Consider the following 24,893-nt stretch of genomic DNA (forward strand, 5'->3'; position numbering starts at 1 on the left):
GGTGATCGAGTGATCCTTGGGGGAGACCATTATTTCAGGCTTAATCATCCAGTAGAAGTTCAGAAAGTTAAAAGACCGTGTTGTGGGACTATGGTTTTGCATGATGGTCCAAAAGATTTTGAATTTGCAAAGAATGAGCTGCTTATTGCACAGAGAACACAGTAAGTATTGTGTCTTCTTGTTTTAATAGTAAACACAGTTGTTAATGCAACCGTGCAGTAAGTTTAAGAAATAAGAAACTTAAGATTATTAATTATTTCACAATAAGGGAAAGTTGGAAAATAGCAAGGGTATTGTTAACTCCATTTATAATGTAAATGTAAGTCCCAGACTTAGCTGAAATGAATGTGTAACCGTAAGAGGTGATCACCACAATCTAGTCCAGCTCTCAAGAATGTAGACCACTATTGAAGAAACTGGGCTCCAGGTATCCTCAAATTAGTGTATCTCTTCTGTTACACTTCTGTCCAAGAACATAGTGAGTCTGAAATTGACTTTTGATGTTTTAGAGAGATTTAATGCCTAAAAAACAAATGCCTTGGGAAAATGAGAAGAACCCAAAGTTACAACCTTGGACAGTAAAGTGTTACTTGTACTTAATTCCTGGCACTTATTAAACTGCAAGCCTCATCGACTTAAAATTTACTTTTCTGCATCTTAATGTGCTTTAGTGAGTTTCTGTTACAGTTCTTAATTTTGTGAAAGCTGTGTAATAAAATAAATATGGAAATCAAGTAGATGTCTTCCATCTTTATCAGTGTCTAGGTAAAGTATAAAAGTTGTTTGTAAAATAACAAAATAAACCCTTATATTTTTACTGTTATAATTGGAGGGTCCTGTCAAGATAGAAGAAAAGGTTTATAATCTCTATGCAGCCTGTAAGAGATTAAAGCCAGCACTCCAAATATATGATACTTCCACTTGTAGGCTTGAATCAGAAATTGAAGATGCACGACTCAAAGCCAAGGAAGAAATGATGCAAAGTGTCCAAATTGCAAAAGAGATGGTTCAGCAAGAACTGACCTCACAAAAAGAAGCTTATGAAAACAAAATAAAATCACTGGAAGCAGAAGTGGTAAGTTGCCGTTGCATCATTACATCAAACATACCGATAAAATAAGACAGAAGCTGTAGTATGGGGTTTCTCTTTGTTGTTTTTTTCTTTTTGTTTGAGGTGGGTTTTTTTGGTCCTGTATATTGTAACAGTGTCTTAGGGAATGCTAATCCTCATTCTTTTTCTTTAAAAAAAACTAATTAGCCCTACTAACACAAGAAATTATAAAGTAGGTATCCCCTTCAGAATTATTTTAGAAATTTTCATTTATAGAATTAGCCAACAACTAAAATGTTAATCCAGTGTGAATTTGATGAGGGCATACCTTGTACATGAAGAAAAATCCCTACAAAAATCTACCTTATTCTATGAGGTGTTTTAATGAGACTCTTATTTTCTTCCAAGCTTGCATGCTGCTTTGTTAGTCTTTTAAGTATTTTTGCAATATTTATGTCTGCATAGAATAGTACATAACAGTAAAACAATAATAATGATGGAGTATCTTATTTCTTAAATGGGCTATAGAAGACATAATGTGAGGTTTGTGAACTGGGGTATGACCTTTCATTGCTGACACTGGGCTGAGTAGTCCAAAGGCGCTGCATGTTTTAAAATGTATTAAAGTGAAAATAAAATCCTAATGTCTGCCTAAGCGGTGGATCAGAAATGCTGTAAAAGCTGTATACTGCCTCTCATCTGTCCTTTTTAATATTAGAGAGAAGAATCCCGTAAGAAGCAAATCCAAGAACTGAACAACCAAAAAGCTGCAACTAAAATACAGGAGCTAGAGAAGGCAAAGCAAAATCTTGAGCTAGAACTACGCTTTAATAAGAAGCGTTTAGAAATGGAGGCCTTAGCTACCAAGCAGGTAACTTAAAAAAAAAAAAAAAAAAAAAAAAAAAAAAAAAAGCTTTTTAGGCGATAAACTGTGGCTTGTTTTGTGGGTATTTGTGTTTGTTTTTTGTTTTTTTTTTTTTTTTTTAAATCTTTGTAAGTGATTTCTGAAGTTTTTTCTTCTATTTGATCTTATGAAAAAGATTAAAAAAAAAAGTGTTTTGTTTACACTCTGAATATAAATTTGGGAATAAAATAATGCTGACCTTATTTCTTATGTGTAATCTGGACTGTTTTGTTTATGTACTAAACTTTAGCGATCATTGCCTGTGACAAAAGTTATGACTCTAAGCATTAATGTAAGTAATGACTGGTTTTTCACTAGTGTTCATATATATCTGACTGCTGCAACAAATACGACATAATTTTCTTTGAAGTTATTTCTTTTTAATTCAAGGATTTTAAGCATGTCAATATCTAAGCAAAACCAGCAAACTGTCAAGAGTTTGAGGGGTTTCATATTGCTATGGCAGATGTCCAATATAAATTTCATTCTGTTCTGAGAGTCCATAATGACAGCAACTAAAAATTTGCTTAAATAAACAGCATTAAGGGTTTTGAATTTATTTTTTTTTCCTTCTTCTAGGCTCTAGAAGATCATACTATTCGTCATGCGAAGATACTTGAAGCTCTGGAAGCTGAGAAACAGAAGATTGCTGAAGAAATACATAATCTTCAGAAGAATCGTGGAAGTGTGAATAAAACTATGAGTAGTATGTATATACATAATGTTGGAAGGGCAATGCTGACTTCTTTTTTGTTCGGTGGGCTTGTATTTCTTCCTCTAACACTTCTCTAATGATCCTGAACTACAAGAGCCTTTTGGCTGCTATGATCCTTTCCATTCATAAGCCTTATGTATCAGAGATAAAAGCTCTGTTTTAATCATGCTCAGGATAGCTAGCTGGATATACGCGTAGTCTGTATTTACCCCGATTTCTGAGAAGTTCTTTCCCCATCCAGTTGAACTGGTGGAAATTGGAATAACAGAATTGATTCTGTTTAGTTTCCTATCTCGTAGTAGTCTAATATATGGTGTGTGGTGTTATGCATTTATTTCTGAAATACCCTTTACCTGACCTTTTATAAAGGGCTATCTTGGCTGCGAGGGTAACTTTTTCCCGATGTAATGGGAATTCACAGAACTATTGTTGGCTAAATTCCAGTCGTTTTTTTTGGTTGTTTCTTTTTTTTTTTTTTTTTTTTTTTACCCTGAAGTTGTTGCATCACACTGTTTGATCCACTTAATCATTATGTGCTATATTCTTAGTTCCACTTAACTGGAATTCTCTGAAGCTATCTGTGATGATCAAAGAGGCCAACACCATTAGTCATGAATTAGGGAAAAACACTGTTTTCTACAGGTGAGTATCTAAGTTAGTTAATTATAAGGTGGTATATATATAATGTGTGATGTGTGTGTCTGTGTGTGTGTATATATGTGTGTGTATATATATATAAAAAAAGAAATTGGGGGGTGGATTCTTGATGTGCAGTGAGCTTTCTGTTTTTCTTTTCACAGTTTTATTAAATTGAACATGACATCACTCTTCCAAACTAGCTTTAGTTAAGTGTGTAGTTTATTCTTGTTAGTTTGAAATGTGATTTTCAAACTTGAATTTTAGATCAAGTCTTTGAAGGTATGTCTACAGACAATTAATTTGGGAATGAGCGTGCTTTGGAGGTAAATATTCTGATGTCCCTCTTGCGTTGGTTCACATATTAAAGTGGTCCTAAAACACACTAACTGCATTCGTTTTGGACAAAACTAAACCAAGGAATATGTGCCAGCCACTAGGAGGTGCTCAATTCACAGGACCACACAGTAGTTCAAAGTAAAAACCTCAGAACATGCAAATAGTGGATATTGAGTGCTTGGGACCAGTTGTTTCACTCCACAGATCCCTTGCTATGCCAGTCTCTTGCTAGTCATAGCTTAAGAGTATTCTAGAAGCTGACCCTGTATATTGGTCAGGTGTTGTTAGTGTGAACAGAGATGTATTAGCGCAGAGGAAACTGTATTGTTTCAAAAAAATGCTACAGTAAATGCAATAAGCTAGGAGTTTCTAATAGGTGTATGTATCGCTATGTTTTTCAGACGTTGTCTTTTCACATCCTTCAACAAGAACCCTGCCAGTAGAAATCTGTAGCATATATTTGGGCCTGAGTATCTTAAGAGCCAGGAATTTGTATGCTAGTATCTACTTCTATCTCTGAATGCAGGGATTCCTTTCTTTCTTTACAAAAAAATAATTTCAGTGGCTACACTAATATATGTTTTGAGATACATGATGTGTCAAGCAATTTCTGTGTTTGTAATCAAATTTTTATGCTCTGTGTAATCCTATCTACAAGCACCTTGTTTATTTTTGCAATATGAATAACGTGTTTTGTCTTTTTTCAAACTGTCTCAAATTCTTAGGCATGACAAAAATGATGATAAAACAGGAACAGCGTCTTCTGTCCAGGTGCAGGTTCGTAACATCAAACTGGGAATAGCAACTTACTGGAGCCTGGGGAAATTTGAATGCAAACTAGCAGCAATGAAAGAACTCTATGAGGTCAGTAACAACTGAAAACCACTAATAATCAGTAATATTTAGTCAAAGATAATATTTTGATAATCATACAGGAAGAAAATATTTGGATTTCTTTTGTTCATGTCATTTTAAACACCAAGACACACAATTATTTTTTTATTAAACACATGTATGCACGCTTGTCCATCACACAGAAAGAGGACACTAGAAATCAATGACTTTATTCAGGTCATTTTGTGTACAGAGTGTGAAGTAGTAAAACAAGGACTGCTTTGTGGTTCTTCTGGCTGTTTAATTGTTTATCTGTTCTAGAGGAAAACTCGACCTTTTAACACTATCACTTGAATTTTCATTACTATGTTCTATCTATTTTCCTTTGATTTCCCTTCTGGTAAGTTAATTTGCTACTGGTTGCGTTTATCTGTATGCTTTAGGGTCTTCGACGGGAACTTTTTTTTAAAGGCATTTTTCATTACTTTTTTTTTTTTAAATAAACTGACAATTAAGGTGCATATTAATTCCTTTTTCTAATTCCACTGCTTTTAATTAGAAAAACTGGGTATTTTTGTACTGCGCCTCTCTAAATGTGCAGTACTTTTATTTTGGAGCATTATCACAGTATCTTTTGTATTGAAGAGGAGGATGTAAAACAGAAGAAAGGGAGAAGTGGGAACGGCACCTAAATTTGATTCTGTATCCACAAAAAGCCCTATAATCATCAGCTAAAATCTTTGTAATTACATAAAGGTAGACAATGGTTCCAGTGGTTCTCACTGTATTTCTGTTTAACCCTCCTCCTCCCATGTGTTTTCTTTAATTTTTCAGAGTCATGACAGCAATAAAGCTGCTGATGTATTTTATGACCCTGCTGATGAGTGGGAACCTGACCTTTCAGATGCCTCAGTTTCTTCTCTTTCCAGAAGAAGGTGATACTCATTTGTAGCTCCTTATCTTGCTTAAAGCATAGGTCTGGGACCTTGTGTTTGAAATTCTAGCCTTGTAGCAATATTTATAAGTGAATTGCAAACTTCTGCAAGTTGTAGCTTGTAAAGGAAATGGTAACAGATCCTTAATTATAGTTTTGCTAGTGGGTAGCCACCCATATGACTATTGTTAAACTGACCTCATTTATATCAGAATATCTGACTAAGTTTTGGAAAGCACTCCTGACTATTCCAAGTAAACAAAAGTTATCTGAAAAGAATGCAATGGATAAGCAGTTGCTTTATTTTTAGTCTAAATACTGTTTTTATGATAGAATAATGTTGGAATATTGTCTGATGTGCCTTCTGGACAGTGTCTTCTTGAATCTCAGAAGTGTATTTAGTTTTGTTCTGCCTATTTAAAAATGCAACAATAAAAGCTGAACCAAACAAGAAAAGGTACTAGAAAAGGGAAATCAGCATTGCGTGCTGCATTGACAGCAGTTAACTGATGTCGATTGATCATACTGGTGAAATAAATTGAATTCCATGTGCTACTTTAAGATTTGGTCCTCCTGATGCGTAGTGTCATGGAGCATGGGCTGTTCCAAAAGGGAAGGGCAGTTTGGGGCTGAATGTGACAACAGGGTAGACAGGGCAGTGCCCTTGCAAAAAAGTGTTTAGCCCCACAGTGCCTGAGTGAGGTGAGCAGAGTAAGTCTGGCGATGATGACAAGGGTCAGCCAACAGTCCAGATCCACAGGCAAGTAGGTAATGATGAGGCAGGGCTGAGGTTACACTGAGAAATCGAGTCAGTATTAGGTCCAGGGACAGTTGGCAGGGTCAGCCTGCAGTCCAGTGATTGCCTGGCATGACCATCATGACAACGTCCCAGGTCAAACCGGGAAGTCAAGTCTGCAGGTCCAGATTGATGGCGTACATGGCCAGGCACAGGTATGGTTACAACATAACTGCGGCCTAAGTCAGGCAGGACCAATGGCAGGAAACTCATCCTAAATGCATCCCTTAGAAAAGTTGTGGAGCCCCTGTTGAGTGTCCTTCCAGCTGTTTCTTCAACAGTTTCAAGGCTGGTGGAGGCTTCTCAAATGACCCTCTTACCAAGAGCCGGCCTTGGGCACTGACAGCTAAGCACCTGGAGCCAGGGTAGAGAAGCTAAGATAGCTTGTCTGATTGACAATGGAGAACTTCACAGAACATCTGCCTTCTACCAAGAAGAAAACCCTTCCTGTCTGGCTTTTCAAAAGCAATTCATTCTGTCCAGCAAACAAGATCAAAAAAAGCTAATGTGTCTGCTTTCTATGGTCCCAGTAGGTAGGAAAGAAATGTATTTTGTCTCAAGTTCTAGATAAAACAGTAGCTTAAAAAAGGGAATGTAGAATGAAGATCCTCCTATAGTAGCAAGAGCCTGAAGAAAGTAAGTAGGATCCTTTCTATGTGTTGTATTGTCTTGCTTTCACTCTGGTTTAGGTTTTGTGTTCCATTAATTAAAAATAGATGTTTGTTTTGTTTGCCTGATGTCTGTTAATATTTGTTGAACTTTCAGTGTGTGTGGGGAGAGAGATTCTTTTTAAAAGTTTTTTTCATGTTTTCACTCTATCATCCTTTCCTAGAAGTAGAAGTTTCATGAAGAACAAGAGAATTTCTGGATGTTTGTCTGAGATAAAATTGCAACCAATTCAGAATATACAGACTACCTATATATCAGGTACTTACTATATAACAACATGTTTCATTTCATACCGAGAACTTTAAACTACTACATGTATAAAACACATATACACTTCAAATAGTTGTTAAAAAACGTGTGGGTTGGAAAACAAAATTAAAAATATTCTGTTTATAATATCTTCAAGCGTATGATGTCAAGCTGTTAACAGTAGGGGTTTTTGTATTTTTGATTATGCTTTCTTAGAGCAAAAACTTCCTGACCAGCAATTATGACCCTTATCTAAGAAAATTACCTAAAACACTATTCCGCTTAACTATGCGGGTTAACTGGAGAAAGATGCTAGTTCATGTAACAAATTGCCAGAAGCTGAATGCTGATATAATAATTTGGAGACTTTGAGTTGTTGCTATTCATTCAACTACTGAGGTTCCCCCAAGATTTTTGTCAGGTTTAATAATTATTTTTTCTGAAATATTTTTCTGAAATATTCATATGAAATATGAAATATTTTTTCTGAAATGCTTCAGTCTTCCTAATATTTTTATGCATTCGCCTGTTTTAGATTGGCTGGATTTTGTTATTTTCTGTCTCTCTGTAGGTTCGATTATTGAAAAAGATGGATTACATTAAAGAAATTCACTAGGGATTTTTGTCTTTGTACAAACTGAATGTAGAAGCTACGTAGAATGTTCTATACACACTTTTTCTGACTTGCTGTCTTGAGTAGTTGAAGATTGCTGAAGAAGAAATATAAAATAGCCATTACAAAGACACGCTGACTGCTCACTCCTATGAAAAGTTTCTTGCATATATGTTTTGCTTTTACATTATACAGGTTCCCAGAATAAGTCCAGCATATGCCCAAACTTTTCTGAATCGTTTCTTCCTGGAATTTGCAAAGAATCTATAAGTTCAGCTTTAGATTTACTGGAACAGAATCAGGAAGGAGGAAAGAGCATACTGGATAGTCTCCTAACTAATTTGTTTATCATATCCTCTGGAGTTTCTGCCATTTCAAAAGCCTATGAACAGCAAGATGAAGAATGTAAAGAAAACCGTAAGTCTCACTTTCATAACAGTTTAAAGTAAACATTACTAATGAATGCACAAATATTCATATATTTCCCTGTCAGAAGAATTAACATTCCTACTTTCATATGCAAAGGAGACCTTCTAACAGATCTCTTTCTCTTGTAGTTTTCTCTCTTGATCATGCTGCTCAGTCGTACAGCATCAAAATTATCTCTGCTTTTGACCAGCTTGTGGTTCTAACCAAGCTCTGGCTTAACAATGTCCAAAATTGCCCTGGATCTATGAAAGTTGATGAAGAAATAAAACAGGAAGTAAAAAACTTGGGAGGTTATTTACAGTTACTATTGCAGGTAAAGCATACTAAAGAATTCATTTGTGTGTAGAGGAGTTCTGTGCGTTAATGCAATATTTACTACAGACTTGTTAAAAACTCTTAATTGCCCAATGTATGCAATGACAAATGGGTGTGTTTTTGCTGGCTAAACTGGTGCTTCCATATGCTAGTTCAGAGTAACACAGACCATTCTGTGCCGAGGCCCTGACAATAGCATAGGTCCTTAAACATAAAAGGGGAAAATAAAACATGCAGTGACAAGACCAAATGCTAGTTTAGATTGTGAAGTGCTACTGTTTATATAAAACAGCGACCAGTAAATATTACTCTTGTTCGTGCCTACAGTCTTGTGAAGAATAGTTGGGTTTTTTTTCAACTGTGTAAGTATAATGATACCATTCTTCTCTGTGGTGCAAGGTGTGATCTTTTAGCTGTGGTAGATAAGCTATTGGAAGTAGAAAGATGTAAAGCTGAAAATGCCTGAAGCTATAGTGTGCTGCAAACTCTTGTGTTCTAGGAAGCGTGTGCTCTTTGACCTGAGATGCTTTCTAGCTTCAGTGAATAGTATGCCTTTATTTTTTAGGGATGTTCTTCCGATATATCCTCAATGGTAACAGAAGCATGGAGCAAAGTAAACCAAACAGCAAAACAAACAATGAAACATATAGGACACTTGGCAGTAGTCACAAGAGCTGATATTTCCTTTTCTGAAGAGAACAACATTCCTGCAACTGATCTACAGGTGAGAAAATGTTTATTAGAAATAGTAATTTTAATGTTGACATCACATTTATTTTCAGTAACTGTGCTCAGAAGCAAAGTGTTACATACAACAGTCTGATCAATTGAATTAAAAAATTTTCAGAGTTTATCTAATACTTCATTTTTATGGTGAAAATGGATATGTGTTAATACCCTTAAATTTTTTTTTTCCTTAAAAAACTGCATGCTTTAAATTTGTATAACTTCCATCTATAAAGAGAAAGAAATACTGTGCTCTTAGGATTCTGTCTGTGCTGAGATTGTGCAAGTCTACCTATTTCACTGAAAATCAATACTTATTTCACTAATCTGTGATTAAGTACCCCATAGAATTTTCAGAAATTGGAAGGAAGTTAAGAAAAGGAGGTTAAAGTGATGAGCCCCTGTGGTCCAAGAGTGACATATTGCTGAATAGGTCAGCACTGAACAACTTGCTCAAAACAAAATTACATTCCAAGCCCACCACTGAAAATCTTTTTTAATTCAAGGCCATATCAATTCCTTTAATCATTGTGTTTTAAACCTTTATTTTAAAAGGACTTTGTACTCGCCATTTATGATGGAGTAAGCTCAGGGCTGGAGTTTCTCATTGATACTGTACAGGAAAAAGCAAGAATAGTGCAGAAAGAACTTCTGAAACAATATCCACAAAATGAGGTGAGATGAAAGTAAGACTACAAACTACTACTGTATCTTAGAGGCACTTGATCGTATCCTTTTGTTTTTCAGCAATTCTGTCTAGAAATTTTATAGTAGGAATACAGTTACGAATAGTAACAGAAGTTTGAGATGGGTGGTAAGTGGGAATATTGACTACAGTCTTGCAGAATTTTTTAGTGTTTAGCCTTTCACCCATATGTAGACTGAATATTTAAGTGTATTTTATTTAGAATGGTTTCTCTGTGCATTGGAGGGTATTTTGTGTAAAATTTCGCAGTATAAACATGAAACAGTGGGAGAGTATCAAAACTGGCACAAAGAAGGAAGTGGACCTTTTATTCTGTATACTAATGTGAAGTTTGTTTTGTAAAAAGATGGCATATTTAATGTGTAACACTTTATGATCCTGAAAGTTAATTGTTATTTTACATTGATAATAGTAATCACCTCTTCTGTTACTACACTCACTGTAATTGTCACAAAGATTATTAGAAAGTTTGATGGCTTCATTTTGTCATACATTGCTCTTACAGTCCTAGTCCCAAATAGCATGTTATCTAAATATTAAAATAGTTCAGTGTTGTCTTTTTAAGAGCTAGTCTTCTCATGTGCTTAATGCTTGGGGTATGCTGAAGCACTTCTGTGAATTGGGTGCTTTAGAGGGAAATTGGTTGACTAAAGTAGCTACTGAATAGCACAGAAGTCATAAATGTTCTGCTTGAGTTCGTGTCATCCACAGAAATCACAGCTGACCTTCAAATACTGTACAGGTTGATAAGCAGCAAAGGTATTATAATTTCAGCAATTTATCACGCTTCATAGGAAAGTTACAGCAAATTATTATATTGTATTAATCAGTTGTTCCTGTCACTTTCCAAACTTATTGTAATATGAAAAAGAATTACATCAATGGGAAGCTTTTCTCTCTCATAAGACCACCTCAATTTAATTATTCTTGTAATTTTAAGAAGAGAGATTCCTACTACCTCATAACAAACAGATATTTCCCTCTCCCCCCAGTTTAGCAGTTATATTTTATCAAATTGAATAGGTTTGGGGTTGATTTTTTTTCAGTATGCTGAAGCCAGAGTTATTCTGGGGAGGAACTGCTCTTCCATGAAACAAACATACTATTATTGGTGTATATAGTGTATTTTAACACTTAAAGCAGACCTCATTACATGCCGAATTCAGTGGTGAGTTACTTGGGATTTTTTTACCTGGAGGGACTTTTTTTAAGGTACAGTCTGTTATTTTGTGCTCTTATTTTGCTTAGGTGACAAATTGTGAGGGAGATAATATTGTAGGGAGTTACGCAAAGTAGAGAATAAAGTACAAGTAATAAACACCATAATTAAAAATATCTCCTATGAAAGTTCCAGTAGGCAAGCTAGAAGTACCCCTTAGAAATATGTCACTTTCTTAGTGGGTGAGCCATTTTGACAGAAAACCTGGATGAATTTGAAGGAAATTCTTTGGAAAGATTGAAATGTTCTTCAGCAAGATACTAGGTGTATGTTGTGTACATGCTTCCTTTTAGTGTTGGGATATATAGGCTTGTTCTGCCACTTTTCTTCTGAATAAATATGTTTTGTACAGATAGCATGCAAGGCCAAAGGTAACAGTTTACGTGTGTCTGAGAAATCCTGTCTTCTGCCTCATATGTCTTTATTTTTGTTCTTTTTCTTCAAAGTTGAGAAACTTGGCGAACCGTGGCCAATAAGAAAATCTCCTTACTGAGTTGGGATATATAAAACACGTATTTCTGAATAATTTGTTACTGCTCAAAAATCTGTAATACATGACCTGGGATAAAAGGTTCTAATCAGTTGGAGAGGAGTGACAAATTGCTTATCTCAAGGAAAGCAAAAAGTTCTTCCTATTCTGTTTTTCACTGTCCATCATTCTTAATCCTACAGATAACAATGAAACTGTCCAAAATCTTCTGTGTTCCTATCTGCTTGCTTAACTCCCAAATGCTTCATGTTTCCAGTAAAAGGAAACGAGCAGTGTGCTTTCCAGATAATGCTCCTCACTTGCAGCAGATTCCTATGCATCTGCAGGATCCCTGTATGTGCTTGTCGCTGGTGGAACAGATGTGAAGTCAGGGAGAGAACACCAGAGCATTAACTAAAAGATTACCCCTACCACTTAGAACGACAGCGATACAAAAATTACAGGACAACCTTTCTTTAGCAAATATTTACATTTGCTCATTCAATCCTCCTGTATTAAGGGGTTATTTAAAACCTTGCAGACATAGTTAACAATGTTTTCTACCAGTAAACATTTTATCTTAAAAATTGCATGTTATGTTGCAAGAAAACGTTACTTCTGCTTTTGAGGTGTGTTTTTTTTTTTTGCATTAGTATGCCAGAGTTCATTGCTATCCTTCTAAAATATTAATGTACTTTTTACTTTGTCTTGAATCAAGTGTACTATATAATTAAAAGTTTCTTTGCAGATTCAAAATCGATTAAAGGATAATGTTGTGGCATTAGCCAGATTCCTTGAAAATAACATCTCTTATTGCAGAAAGGTAAGAGAAATTTTCAGAAAACATGTGCTTTGAGGCTGGGGTTTAAATTTAAAGGATGCATTTAACAAAGGAAGAATTGAAACTAACTTCTATATATTTACTATTGCATGACAACACTTGCTCTCTCAGTGGTATTCGTGTGATTGGAACGCTAACTTTTCTGGCTATTGCATTTCCACTCAAAAATATTAGATTTTAATTTTACTTAAAGTATTTCTGGAGATATTGTATCTTGCCTTCCTTCTTTTTGTGCTCATCGTGAACAGCCTAACCACCTGTTTTATTTTCTTTTAAGTTAGAAGCCTCAAGTTCGGTAATGCTAGTGTAATTGTGTTATAACTACTGCAATAGTTTATGGCCATAGTTATTGATATTTTGAATTAAAAGCCAAGATAGATGATCTAATCTATCCTCTAAGAGCCAAACCTTTTCTGGATTTTACAGTTCCATTTGCCTTTTTTCTTTTTCCTATCAACAATCTGCACTTCTCTTTGCAGCCATCTTACATTTTGTGACTTGGCATCGCTTTCACTTTGTGTTTCAGCATTAGCCTGTTTTATGTGACTGAATCCATAATAGGTATGTTTAATAGTTAATATACTGTTATGTATTTTGTTCTTTATAAATTGTTCTTTGTTAATACAGAAAGAAATGAAATCTCAATTACCAGAAGAAGAATCTTTATATAAAGAAATAAAGAAAGGCACTAACATTGCTGTGAAATATTTGGAATTGGAGCAGTGCCTAGCTGAAGTCTGTCAAATTGTTTCTTCTACATTACAAGGTATTTAATTGGGTTATTAACTGTCTTGATAGTACCCTGTGGACTACAGGAGACCTGTAAAGCAAGAGGGAGGGAGAGAGGGAAGGCTACTTGATTGCTCTTTGCAAAATGCTGCATTTGATTCTACTTTTGTTTTTCATAGGGTCATATAGAAACACAAGCCCTCTCAGGAGCTTTGCAGAAAAGATTTGTGTCATAGCTGGATATTTTTACAACTATTTCAGTTTGTTTGCCTTGTCTTCTACTTCTGCAAACAACACTACCCAGAAAACACCCATGCCTTTTATGAACTTGGATGAACTGGACTCTCTGGTTGATTCCCTTATTATGAATTTTGAACTTGAACAAGGACAGCCGTCATTGAAATCTCCAACTCTTTGTAATGAAACTACTGAGACTGGAGGAGGACAGGTTGAAACAGGTGAAGCTGAACTTGTTTGGAAACAGAAGCAGATTCTAACACACACACACAAATTCCAGTCTTCACCTCCGCTTCCCGCTGAGCTTTCACCTGGTAGGATACAGTGGGTATAAAATGCTATTATCAAGAAATTCAGGGAAACTCTTTCCCTTTACATGAAGGGAAAGCAACATAGCACAAAAAGCTAAAATTTATTGCTAATATTATTAGTAAGTGGTAGGAAAGTAAATTACATGATTGTATGAGGATAAGTACCCTAAATTTCACAAAAAAAAATTGAATTCCTTAAGGGGCTTAGACTTTAAAGTATAATGCCTTTTGTTTTAATAAAAGTCTATTATTACTTAAGCCTGTAAGGAATAATTTAATGCAGTAAGTAAAGAAATCTATTGGAGATAATATGAATGGAGAAACTAAAAACGGTTGGGGAATAAACAGGAAACGTAGTAAACGCTTAGTAGGACATTCACATCTCTTCCTCTTAAACCTTTGACAGGACTTTCCTGTAACAGTGGAGGGAGATCCCTTTGAAGGGCGTTTGTAATGTACACTTATGCTGCATACAGTTAGATAAGAAGATTGACTTCCTATTTTAGACACTTGAAAGGTAGATTATGTAGGTACCAATTTTCTTGTCAATATTGTTGCTTCATGATCTAGTAGTGATATTATAAATTTAAAGTGGTTTTTATGGCTTTCAATTTTTTAAACGTCAACTTTTTTTTGTAAAACCAAAGCAAAACCTTTTATTTATTTCTGTAGAGGAAAACTATGAGAAATGGTAAAAGTACTTTACAATCTTATTTGATGAATATTTTTTTTTAGGAGGCCTGGACCTAGCACACTTTACTCACAACAGTGCTGAGAAATTAGTAAGCTAAGACCTTTTTCCCTATATATCAAAGCTTCCAAGCCAGATATTCATAGCTATCATCTTTCCTTCTTAAGGAAGATGCTCAACATCTTGAGAATTTCAGTCTTCGAGAACATGTCAGGCTCTTAAAACTATTTTCTGTGGAAAGACTCCAGTAAAGAGAGTCAATCAGCCTTTTCCTTTGAATGCTTTCATGTTATAGTTGTAATTGATGCTGTTAGTAATTTTGTGCTTTTCTTATTTGTAGGAAATGGGGAAAGATAATTATGCTGAAACAGTAACCCACATGTTTGGTTGGTTTTTTTTTAAGACTAGTATACCTTAATACTTTGTCAAAAAATGTCTTGCAGTGCAGACCTCCCATCAAAAATATTAAAACATTTTTATCGCAGCTAATAATATCCTCACATGAGGTGTGATATTGCTTAATTACTTTCCTACTGTAAAGGCCTTTACCAAGTCTGCTCAAGGGTTAACGATGTATATTCAGTTGTTCAGATTTTTATGCTTTAAAAGTGAAGAGAAACCTCGTATATTTCTACTTCTGTAAATGTATTATATTGTATTTGGCTGGAAGTTTTAAATGTAACTGGTTCTTCTGAATCATGTATCTAAGCGTGAGCATTGTAAAGAGTAAAACTGGATCATGTAACCGATCACCAATTTTTATAACTTTAAGTGTAAATTCCTTGGCAGTTTTCTTCTGTATATAGTTGTTTTGAGACCTTCCTTTGTCACTGAGGGTACTGCTTCCTTGCTGGAAGTATTGTAGTGTAAAAATCTGAAATATTAGTAAGAAGTGTTTTCTGCAACTCACAAGTGAAACAAAACAAGAAAAAAAGACTTCTTTACCTAAGTTTTTCCTCTATTAAGACACTTAACAGTGCATACTTAGAGGCTGAATACTTATGAACTAATCTACACCTATTAATGTCATAATACTCAATCCCTTCCAATTTATGCTAATAAATATAGTGGTGGTGTGTCAAGTCCCCATTACAAAATTATTCAAGTGTGTTACCAATGTTTCACCTGCCCAGGTGATTAATCATGTTTGCTTTTGTTCTTGTATTTAATTAGAAGCATTGCTCAGAAAACATCTTGATTTTTGTAGTTCTGCTCATTGTTATGAGAATTTTTTTCTCTGCCTTGTTTTCTTTCTAAAACTGAAAGGAAAGTTCTTCACAAATTTGGAGCTCAAACTGACTTTCAGTTTTTAGCCTTTCTTGAAACTCAGGAGAAAGAAACCATGTATCAAATGGGCTTCTGATAGAGTTTTAACTGAGGTATCAGATGGGCACCCTTAACCATATCAAATTTAGCTTTTGCAGGATGTGTGAAAACGTTGCCAATAGCTTCCTGCTGTGTGGTGGTGGTGTTGTGCGGGGTCATTTTCCCTCCACGCTAACTAACCACATCTAATCAGTCTCTCTTATTCACATTGTTAATACTATATTCACATGTTAAGGTAATATGTTAACAAAACCTACTTCTGCTAGTGTTTTCTTCAGCTTGGTGCCCTTGTTACAGTTATACATCATTGAAGTACTTCATTCTTACAATATATACGATGACTGTACATCATCAGAGTGAGCTAGTGCTCTCATAACGTATTGCATTAATACATCAACAAGCCTAGCTGAGGCTCCAGTAATCTATTGGTGTAATATACCATAAGGTAAGGTATATTTATAACTATAGGCTAGTCTGTCTATAAATTATGAATGTCAAGGAATTGGGATCATAGAAGGCAGATTTTGGGATGGATTGATTTGAATGGTACATTATTTTACTACTCTTTCCAAGGAGTTGGAGGTAGGTGTGTGGGTTAAGCTCAGGTCAGCAGAGGAATTGCCATGGCTGAACGCAGTGTCTGCATCACCTGCCAGGCATAGTGGTGAAATGAAGTAGACCCTAGTATTACTGAGATAAAGGGCTGTGCAGTACGGTCCAGATACGTTCACCATCTTGCGTTTTTGCAGATCTGTAAAGTCAGGGTCTAAATAGCTTCTGGCAGATAGTGGTAATACACAGAAGAATAGCACCTATAAAGTTTCTTCTAAGCTATAAACGAACACAGACACCAAAACAGTGTAATTTAAGTAGAATTTTTCCTTTAGCATGTCACAAAGTTAATTAATTTTGCAGGAATATACATTGGTATTGTAAACTTCTCTGATGGGGGAATTGTGATCGGAGTGGGATCGCAACCGGTAACACCTTGTATTAATTAAGTGCTATTAATAGAATTAAGATGTTTACTTTCAGCAGATAGCTGTTCACACAGTACATTCAGTTATTTCTTCACACTTTACTTGCACCCACACATAAAAATCAGTCATAGCTACAAGGTTGGAACAACAACTGTGAGCTTCTGACCCTGAAGAGGAGGCTCATGTTGGCTTACCCCTGAGACTTCGATGTGCTATACCCCTCAGCACAGACGCTTCCTCTCCTTGACTGAGGTTTTCTGGTAACTATTTCTCCATCCACAGCCAGAGGTACCAACAGAGCCTGTTCACACACACTTGCATAGACAGGGCTTTTCTGGCTTTGGTCACTATAGTAGCTGATGTCGTGCTTCTGCTAAGAGCACTAAATTTGGTCTTGAAAGATCTTTCTCTGGGGTTCTCAAACCTACAGTCTTCAGCTCGGTGTCTCTGAAGGAAATGTTGAGTGAAGAGTCAGGAACGTGCACAGGGCAGGGAGGAGTGGGAAGTGTTATGAAGAAATATTTAGAGACCTGAATAGGATGTATTGTTTACTGAAGTTTTGACGGCTTTACTTTGTTATATGTATTCATGTAATCTGTATTTTGTGGGTGGTTTGTTGTTGTGTTGGTTTTGTGTTTTGGGTTTGGATTTTTTTTTGTTTGTTTCCTTTAATGTCCTCTCTTACTCCCTGAGGAAAATATTCTTCGGTCAGAATTCAGGTAAAAATGATTAGAACTTCGTGTATTTGACCCATAGCTTTTGTTGACTAACATAAAAGAAGAAGAGGGAGGATATGTTTTAATTTTAAATATATAGTGGGGAGATGGGGTGTTCAGACTTCTGCACCCTAGTTTTATTTGAAAATACAAAACTATGAAAAACTTAACTAATGAAATAAATTCTCTTTACAATAGAAGTTACTTAAATAAGTTAATAAGAAATAGGTATTTCTTTGGTTCAATGCTTTATTTGAAAAATAGTACTATGTTAATAAAAATACATAATGATTCCGAGAGTACTGATCTGCTACTTTACTGCTTTTTACAGCTCAACTTCTAGTTTTATTTGTTTACTAGTAGGAAAATAACATTACACATTTTAACACCATCCAACATTAACACATGAGGTAAACTACTGCAAAAAATATCATGCAAATTGATTTTTATTGTGGAAATTGGTAGAGCCATGGGAGTCAAACTAACTGTGATCAGGCACTAAACTGTTCATCTTTATCTCTTATCAGGTATAAGAAACACCTTTATTTCAGGTAAAGACAAAAGTCCTGGGAGGAACTATATTTTCAGAATACGAACACTGGGTTGCTTGAAGCGTTTAAATGTTAGCCCATCTGTATTGAGGCATTTCTGTAAATGCTTTTTAGAAAAAAGCACATTCTAGCAATGCTTTTTAAAGAACATGTACCAGTGTTAAAAAATAAGGATAAGTAAACTCTTCTAGCACTCACTGACTCATGAGAATACTCTAGATGATGAAAAACAAGCTGCAGTTTAGACTTAATTTGATCCAGTAATGGCATCTGCAGGCAGAGGAGGAGACTGCATCTGATTCACCTCTGCAAATACAAGCTATTATTTTTGGACAGGAAACAATTTCTCATTCTTTACATAGTGTAGCATACTGTGATAAGTCCTGTTGCTTTTGTATGTTTTGCAACTTTTCTGATTTCATAGCGACATGAGTTTTGGTTTTTCTTTTTTAATATTATTTTAGGATTTTAATTTAGCGTTTTAATTCCCTTCCTAGCTTTCAGTAGGATCTGAGATTGTTTATGCATTTTCCCAAGGAAGGGCTGTTTGCTTTCTTTTGAAGTCCTAATAATATTTTATTTTTATATATTAAAAAAAATATTTGCCATCTTTTCTTTGTTTTCTGCTCTTTTTAGGAGTTGAAATTAGCATATGTAACAAGATCTGATTACTCTTGAATTTTTTTCCTGACATCTTTTTTGTTTGTTTGTGTTTTCTTAGTATATGTTCATGATAGTATTGGTTTCTAGAATAGGTGAAGATGTATATTATCTAATCAACACTTATATAATTTGATTGTTGCAGTGAAAACAGGAGAAAACTGAAAAAGAGGTCTCCTGCGCTAACATTTTGCCAGCAGCGAGTTCCAAAGACAACATAAAATATTATTTCAGGTATCTTTCAATCTGAGTTAATTTTGAATACCTCTATTAATTGAAGTAAGTCTAAGTAAATTCATAATCAGAAAGATGTATGGGTAGTTGAGGGAAAGGAAGGAAAGTATCAGAAAAAACTCATGGTGGTCATCTGTGAGTGAACAAATAAAACTTGATGTCTTTCATGCAGATTCCTTAAGCCTATTGCAAGTACTACTTAATCTTTACACAAGTCTAGTAGCTTAATAAGAAATACTTCACTTACATTGGTATATGCTATTGTCTGAATATTTCATTTTTTCTCTTATAGGTTTGTATAACATAGACACAAACTTCAAAGGTTAAAAAACCACAAACAAACAAATTAACCATGACTGCTTTGCTTTATGTTATTTAAAATATTTAAAGGTCTATGGATTTGTTCAAATATTATTCATAGTGATTTAAATAAATGTCAAACTACAATCTTAAGTGCATTTTAACTGGTACAATGCTGGTTTTGGTCTAGTAGCCTACCTAGCTATTTGTATTACATGTTGGCGTAAAACCCTCTCTTACTGAATTATGTTGAGATAAGTGTGTTAATTACCTGTGGTAGAAAACAACATCGTACTAATGCATTTTTACCTCTCCCCCTAGCGTGCGAATGATGGTATTGATGAAGAGATTGTTTATCTTGGGGGGAAAAAAAGAGAAGCTTTGTTACATACTGATATTTGTACAAAACCTTGCACTCAAACACAAAGGTATATATGTAGCTAGCTAGATGTGCATATACTTATATAAGCATAGAAGGCACATCTGCAAAATAGCAATGGTGCAAGAACCTGTCCTAGATACAAAGCAAAACTTATTTCCCAAAAGCTGAAGAATAATTTTTACTACTTTGAGTTCCTGAAAAGGAAACAGGATGGCTAATGTTCTGTGTCTTCGCTATGGTGATACTTCTGTTATACCTTTGTATCAGGTAGTTGTGTCAATGAGCTCGGCTGCCTTCTGAGGCCAAGGTTCAGGCCTTGGTATTGAGTTTTTAGAGAATCTTTTTAACTTTTCCTTTGAACATGTGTATTCGTTCATGTGAAAATTTTTCCAATTTTCTATTGAAGTCTACTGCTTTTCTTTAACTGTACGTTTCCTCCTCATGCCTAGTTCTGGGAACCTGTTGTGCCCTATTTAGACTGTAAAGTACCTGTGCTAGAACACCCTGGTTTAGTCAGTCAGGTCTGCAATGGGAGTCAGTCCTCTGCTAAGACTATGTGCCACTGCAATAGCTCTTAACGTAGCACACTCTATCAAGTTTATTTGAGTGTGTTCTCAAAATACTCATGCTGGCGTTCTTCGGGCATTTAACATCACAAAATGCAGTTCTGGGATGGAATTCAGAACTGTATTAATGAAATGTAAAACTAACGATACAACACTCTAAAGAATTATGCTTTTCAGTATTTTTATTTGCTTTAATCACAGAACTTTTAAATGCACTATTGAATTTTCTATAAATGTAAAATGAAAATCCTATTGTATAAAAAATGAATGCATAATGACAACTAAGTATGGTTTTTAGGAAGCATCATCTATTGCAGATGACAATTGACATACACGGGAGAGGGAAAGAAAATGTAAATCAACTTTCTAAGCACCAAATTGAATCTGAAATTCTCTATTGGTAGTTTGTGTCATAAATTTACTACCTGTATATGGTCATGTATACAAGGATACAAAAAAAGAAGGTGAATTGATAAAAGGTGAAGTTGAAATGTGTAAATTAAATGATACTTAACATCAGATACTTTACTTCAAAAGTAAATTGTTCTGTATTTTAATTTTGGAGTGTGCTGAAAGTAGGTATCCTAAATGCTTTTTAAAAGAATGCTGTGTCACAAGGGATTTGACAAAGTCAGAAGGGTAAGTGTGGAATAAAACAAATGTTGGTTTTTGAACTCTTGTGCCTTCTTCAACAGTAGATAGTTAACAGTTGATAAAAAGGACTCAGTTTGTTGGTCTTCTGTTTTGCCTCTCCCCTTGCAGAACCAAATGAACTTTCTTGTTTCTTACCCCTAAAATAGCAAACTATATTTTTAATAGCATTTGTTTAAATATTTGATTAATTAAGTTAATACTGACATAATCTTTTTTCATTTTAACTTAGCTGCCCTTCAGTTCTTGTTTGATTATGATCAGTAATACACAAGTTTCATCTCATAAACTTGGATCTTTCTACAAGATGATTAATCAAATTGTGAAGTGTGTGTGTGTAGTATGTACAAACTTTTTATACAATGCTTACCCCACCCTGAGCATATAACACAGACCAAAAAGGAGTATGCAAAGGCGTTCCTTTGTGTTCCTCATCTTGCTGTGCAACAGTGTATTAGTTGTTCTAAGTTTGCTGTTTATCAGGAGAGAGAATCCAGACTATTATGTAAAAATGCTCACAGAGTGCTCTTAGGTAGCACTGTGAGGTTTGCTGTATGTAGCAAAGGAGTGATAAGCCATGGACTAATGCAATGAGGGTATCAGATAACTCCTTTCCTGTTTGAATAAAACTTTTATAAGTGTGTTTCTAAGACACACTACATTACCTTAGACAGCTGCAGCTAACACTACCAGATTGAACCCATGCTGTTCCCTCAACTGCTGTTATCACTAGAGGGTTGCTGACTCCTGGGATTACCCCAGAGAGACTGCAGGTGGCTGGCTCTAGCTTCACGTGGTCTGGGGGCTCCATATAGAGAGCTTTAGACATAGCTTTTGTTAGATTGTGGACCCCTAAAATATTCCAGCAGCAAAAGCCCTTGCTGGTGTTCTCTTGTGTTGGCGTGCTGCCATGTCCCACGACATTTCAGGAGATAGCTGGGATACTTCCCTAATTAGTTCTACTGTAAAATTAAATAAAACCTCCCACTGCCAGGGCTGATTCTGTAATTCTCTATCCAAACTCGTGTGCCACTTGCTAACACTTCTTTCATGATTCTATTGGCTGTTTTAATTCTGCCCCTTGCTAGCACAGTCTCTGAACACCATTCTCAGAAAAAGACGGACGGTAACAAAAATTTCTAGGCATCTATAGTTTTGGGATTTTTTTCTTTTTGTTTTAGAAAAGTTCGGCTGGCTATACCATGTCTTTCCTGAAAAGAGTAGTTTCAAGATGAATATTTGATATGGTGATTTTTATTTTTTTTCCTTTACCCCTCTGTTAATGTGGTGGAAAAGCTTGATCAAATATTAAGCCACTTCTTAGAGGATTGTTTACTAGAAGATTGTTCTCAGCTGTTTGTATTCCACGTCGCAATTTACTTCAGTAGTTCGTAGTTATTCCTATTGCAGCCACTAGATGGAAGTGTTTCACAAGGGTGTACCCGCCAGGAGCCCGTAAGGCAGCATCTCCTAACCAGGCATGGAAGGAAGCTCCTTGCCACCTGAAAGTTAACACTTGAACCATATTGGTAAAAAAATTAGCTCCTATAGAAAAATCTGTTTGTTTGGGGGTTTCTATAGTTTATAGGATAAGATTTCTGTTATGTATTCCTTTAAGTAATTATATGGTAGCTATAAATGATGAAGATAGCTGTTACTATATGCAAAAATACTACCACTAGCCTAGACTTATTTTTTTCACATTGTTAGTTTAGCATTTTTGGTGTATTACAGTTGCTATTAAAAAAGCATGTAAATTGTTTGTGCAAAATATAGTTCAATAACCATTTGTTATCAATATCACAGATATATTTCTAAAATAGTGGGCGTAAGTATATAAACAATCTCAAGGAATAACTGTTGCTCTGATATTGACGTGAATAGCACGGAAAAAATAATTTTATTGCCTCAGAGTTAATATTGGAAAATGTAAAGCTAAGAGAGATGACGGTCCAGTGAAGTAAATCTTATGCCTATTTGAATTCAAGTTCATTCTTCATCTACTTCTAATCACCAAAGTGCTTACAAATAAACTAATATTTTGCTGCACAGGGGCTTGGATGGCTCCTTGTTCCTCCTTGTCTCTCCTACAAGTCGCATAGTGGGTTGAGGATGAAATTCAGAATGGAACTTGGAAATTCTGGTGTTTCCTGTTGTAACTGGTAGGTAAAAAATAGTTTACAATCTTCTTTTATTTTTTAACTAAGGTTAACTTTGCAAATAGAAGTTGTTGTAAATTGTTCTAATGGTGAAACTGAGGTTTATTAAGGTTTAAATTTGCACTGAATAAGAGAGAAGTATTACTAGGAAAATCTGTCAATGTCTTCAGAGAAGCTCAATACTAAAGAATTATTTATATAGTAATTTCTCTTTTCCCTGTTTAAAATAAATCCTGGTATTTGTTAACATGCCTTGCACCATAATGTCAAGCTGTATCCAAATGTCTAAGAAGATCTGAGATAAACTGCACTTGTCTTTCTCCAGCCTTGGCTATGCTTCTTGTGAAAGTGAGGTTGTAAATCAGATAGTGAACGGGGGAGAGGGTAGAATATTTTTTTTTTTGATAGAGAGATTCCATGTTTAATGAAGAATCTGCATTTAATCACAATCCCACCTCTCCAATAAAAGCATAAAAATGAGCATGAAGCAATCCAACTTGTCAATTATTGTGCTTGCAAAAACTCAGACCACAGGTTTAGAAACTACTTTATTAACTGTATCTTGGTAGCATTGGATTCTTCCAGAATTGTTTTATCTCTGTTTTAGTGGCTTTTAATGGAATAAAGGGGTAAACGAAACCTGTGAAACAAAAGCAACAGAAGTAAAACAGTCTTGTCTCTTAAAAAAAAACAAACCCCAAAACCAAACAAACCTCGTTTCAAAAAAAAAAAAAAAATCCCTTTTTTCAACTACTGAGCAATATTAAATAGTATGCATTTTGCAGACAGATGCATAAGATCAGTATTGAATATATCTGCTGATGTATATATCAAGTCTTGCACTTAAAGGTGAGGGTTGCTTTTTTTGTTGTTGTTTTTAGAAAGCCAGAAGTAGGTACATTTCTTGATAGATATAATTTAAAGAGAGGATTTCTCTTTGCAGAGTACTAATGTACTTAGATCATAATAGCTTTGGCTTGACCTCTCCAACTTCTGATGCTATGGAGTCATCATAAAACTCCCTCCTGGGAGTTCCTGTGTCTGGAACTGCGTGAAAATCTACAGTGTTACTCATCCAGTAGATTTCAAAGTGCTTTGCAAAGGTGAGAAACTGTTTCTCATTCAACAGGTGGGGGAAGAATAAAGTATTCAAACAGATTAGGGGGTTCCTATGTCTCAGTTGCAAAGCAAATCAGTGGTCTAATTAGGTCTTTATGGGCAGCTCTTATTGAAGAATTAGATTCTTAGCTTCAGGAGGATCTGCTTAGCTGTGGTGGTATTTTTTTAACTGTTAGGGAATAGCCTACGTATAAGTTGTTTTAAGAATTTAACTATTAACTTAATGTACACTTTGCACAGATGCAGTTGTAACAGTGTAAAGGAACTTACAGTTAACTACAAACCAGCTGTAGACAACATCCTTGTATATAGTAATAGATGAAGTAGGTTTTATTAGTTGAACTTAGGAATACTGCACGTAGGTGAGCCCTGCAGTTTTGCTTGCCTGTGCTTTTTAATGGTGATGTTAGGTGAACATGTGTGGCCCTTCCTACAGTACCTAGAACCCCAGCGGAACCTACTTTTTAATCTGTCAGTTTAATGGCCCCTTTTCACTGTGCTTGAGACTAGACTTCCATGCTATTAGTTTACAGCAGTGGTCTAGGAAAGATGAGACTTCAGTAAGATATACAATACATAAAACACATTTATGACATATTGCACTGGCAACACTGTATTGGTAGGCTATGATGTCCAGAGAATAAAGATCGTTCCGTGCCATGTGCTTTAACCAAGTGATGCTGTGTCCTGAGAGGGCATTTACTGCCATTCTCTGCACAGAGAAGTGAAGACATCAGTGACCAATTCTTCACAAACGCACAGGGGTGCAAAGCAGAATAGTTAGCTTTCCTCCCAATTTCTCAGATGATTGAAGCTTTCAGAGGAAAAAAAACTTC

General features: G+C 35.3%; 1 protein-coding gene across 1 annotated transcript in view; it reads left to right on the plus strand.

The window, feature by feature from the left end:
- Positions 1 to 15,004, plus strand: part of KIF14 (kinesin family member 14) — a 30,438-nt gene extending 15,434 nt beyond the window's left edge. The window contains exons 16-31 of the mRNA XM_063343976.1: positions 1 to 161; positions 928 to 1,075; positions 1,770 to 1,922; positions 2,535 to 2,661; positions 3,219 to 3,312; positions 4,371 to 4,509; positions 5,314 to 5,414; positions 7,042 to 7,136; positions 7,936 to 8,157; positions 8,298 to 8,482; positions 9,050 to 9,208; positions 9,766 to 9,885; positions 12,353 to 12,427; positions 13,073 to 13,211; positions 13,354 to 13,725; positions 14,458 to 15,004. Coding sequence (XP_063200046.1) covers positions 1 to 161; positions 928 to 1,075; positions 1,770 to 1,922; positions 2,535 to 2,661; positions 3,219 to 3,312; positions 4,371 to 4,509; positions 5,314 to 5,414; positions 7,042 to 7,136; positions 7,936 to 8,157; positions 8,298 to 8,482; positions 9,050 to 9,208; positions 9,766 to 9,885; positions 12,353 to 12,427; positions 13,073 to 13,211; positions 13,354 to 13,725; positions 14,458 to 14,513 — 2,346 coding nt within the window. The 3' untranslated portion in view covers positions 14,514 to 15,004. The remainder of the gene's footprint in view (positions 162 to 927; positions 1,076 to 1,769; positions 1,923 to 2,534; positions 2,662 to 3,218; positions 3,313 to 4,370; positions 4,510 to 5,313; positions 5,415 to 7,041; positions 7,137 to 7,935; positions 8,158 to 8,297; positions 8,483 to 9,049; positions 9,209 to 9,765; positions 9,886 to 12,352; positions 12,428 to 13,072; positions 13,212 to 13,353; positions 13,726 to 14,457) is intronic.
- The last annotated feature ends 9,889 nt before the right edge of the window (positions 15,005 to 24,893 follow it).

Source organism: Chroicocephalus ridibundus, chromosome 8 (assembly GCF_963924245.1).
Source record: "Chroicocephalus ridibundus chromosome 8, bChrRid1.1, whole genome shotgun sequence".
NCBI lineage: Eukaryota > Metazoa > Chordata > Aves > Charadriiformes > Laridae > Chroicocephalus > Chroicocephalus ridibundus.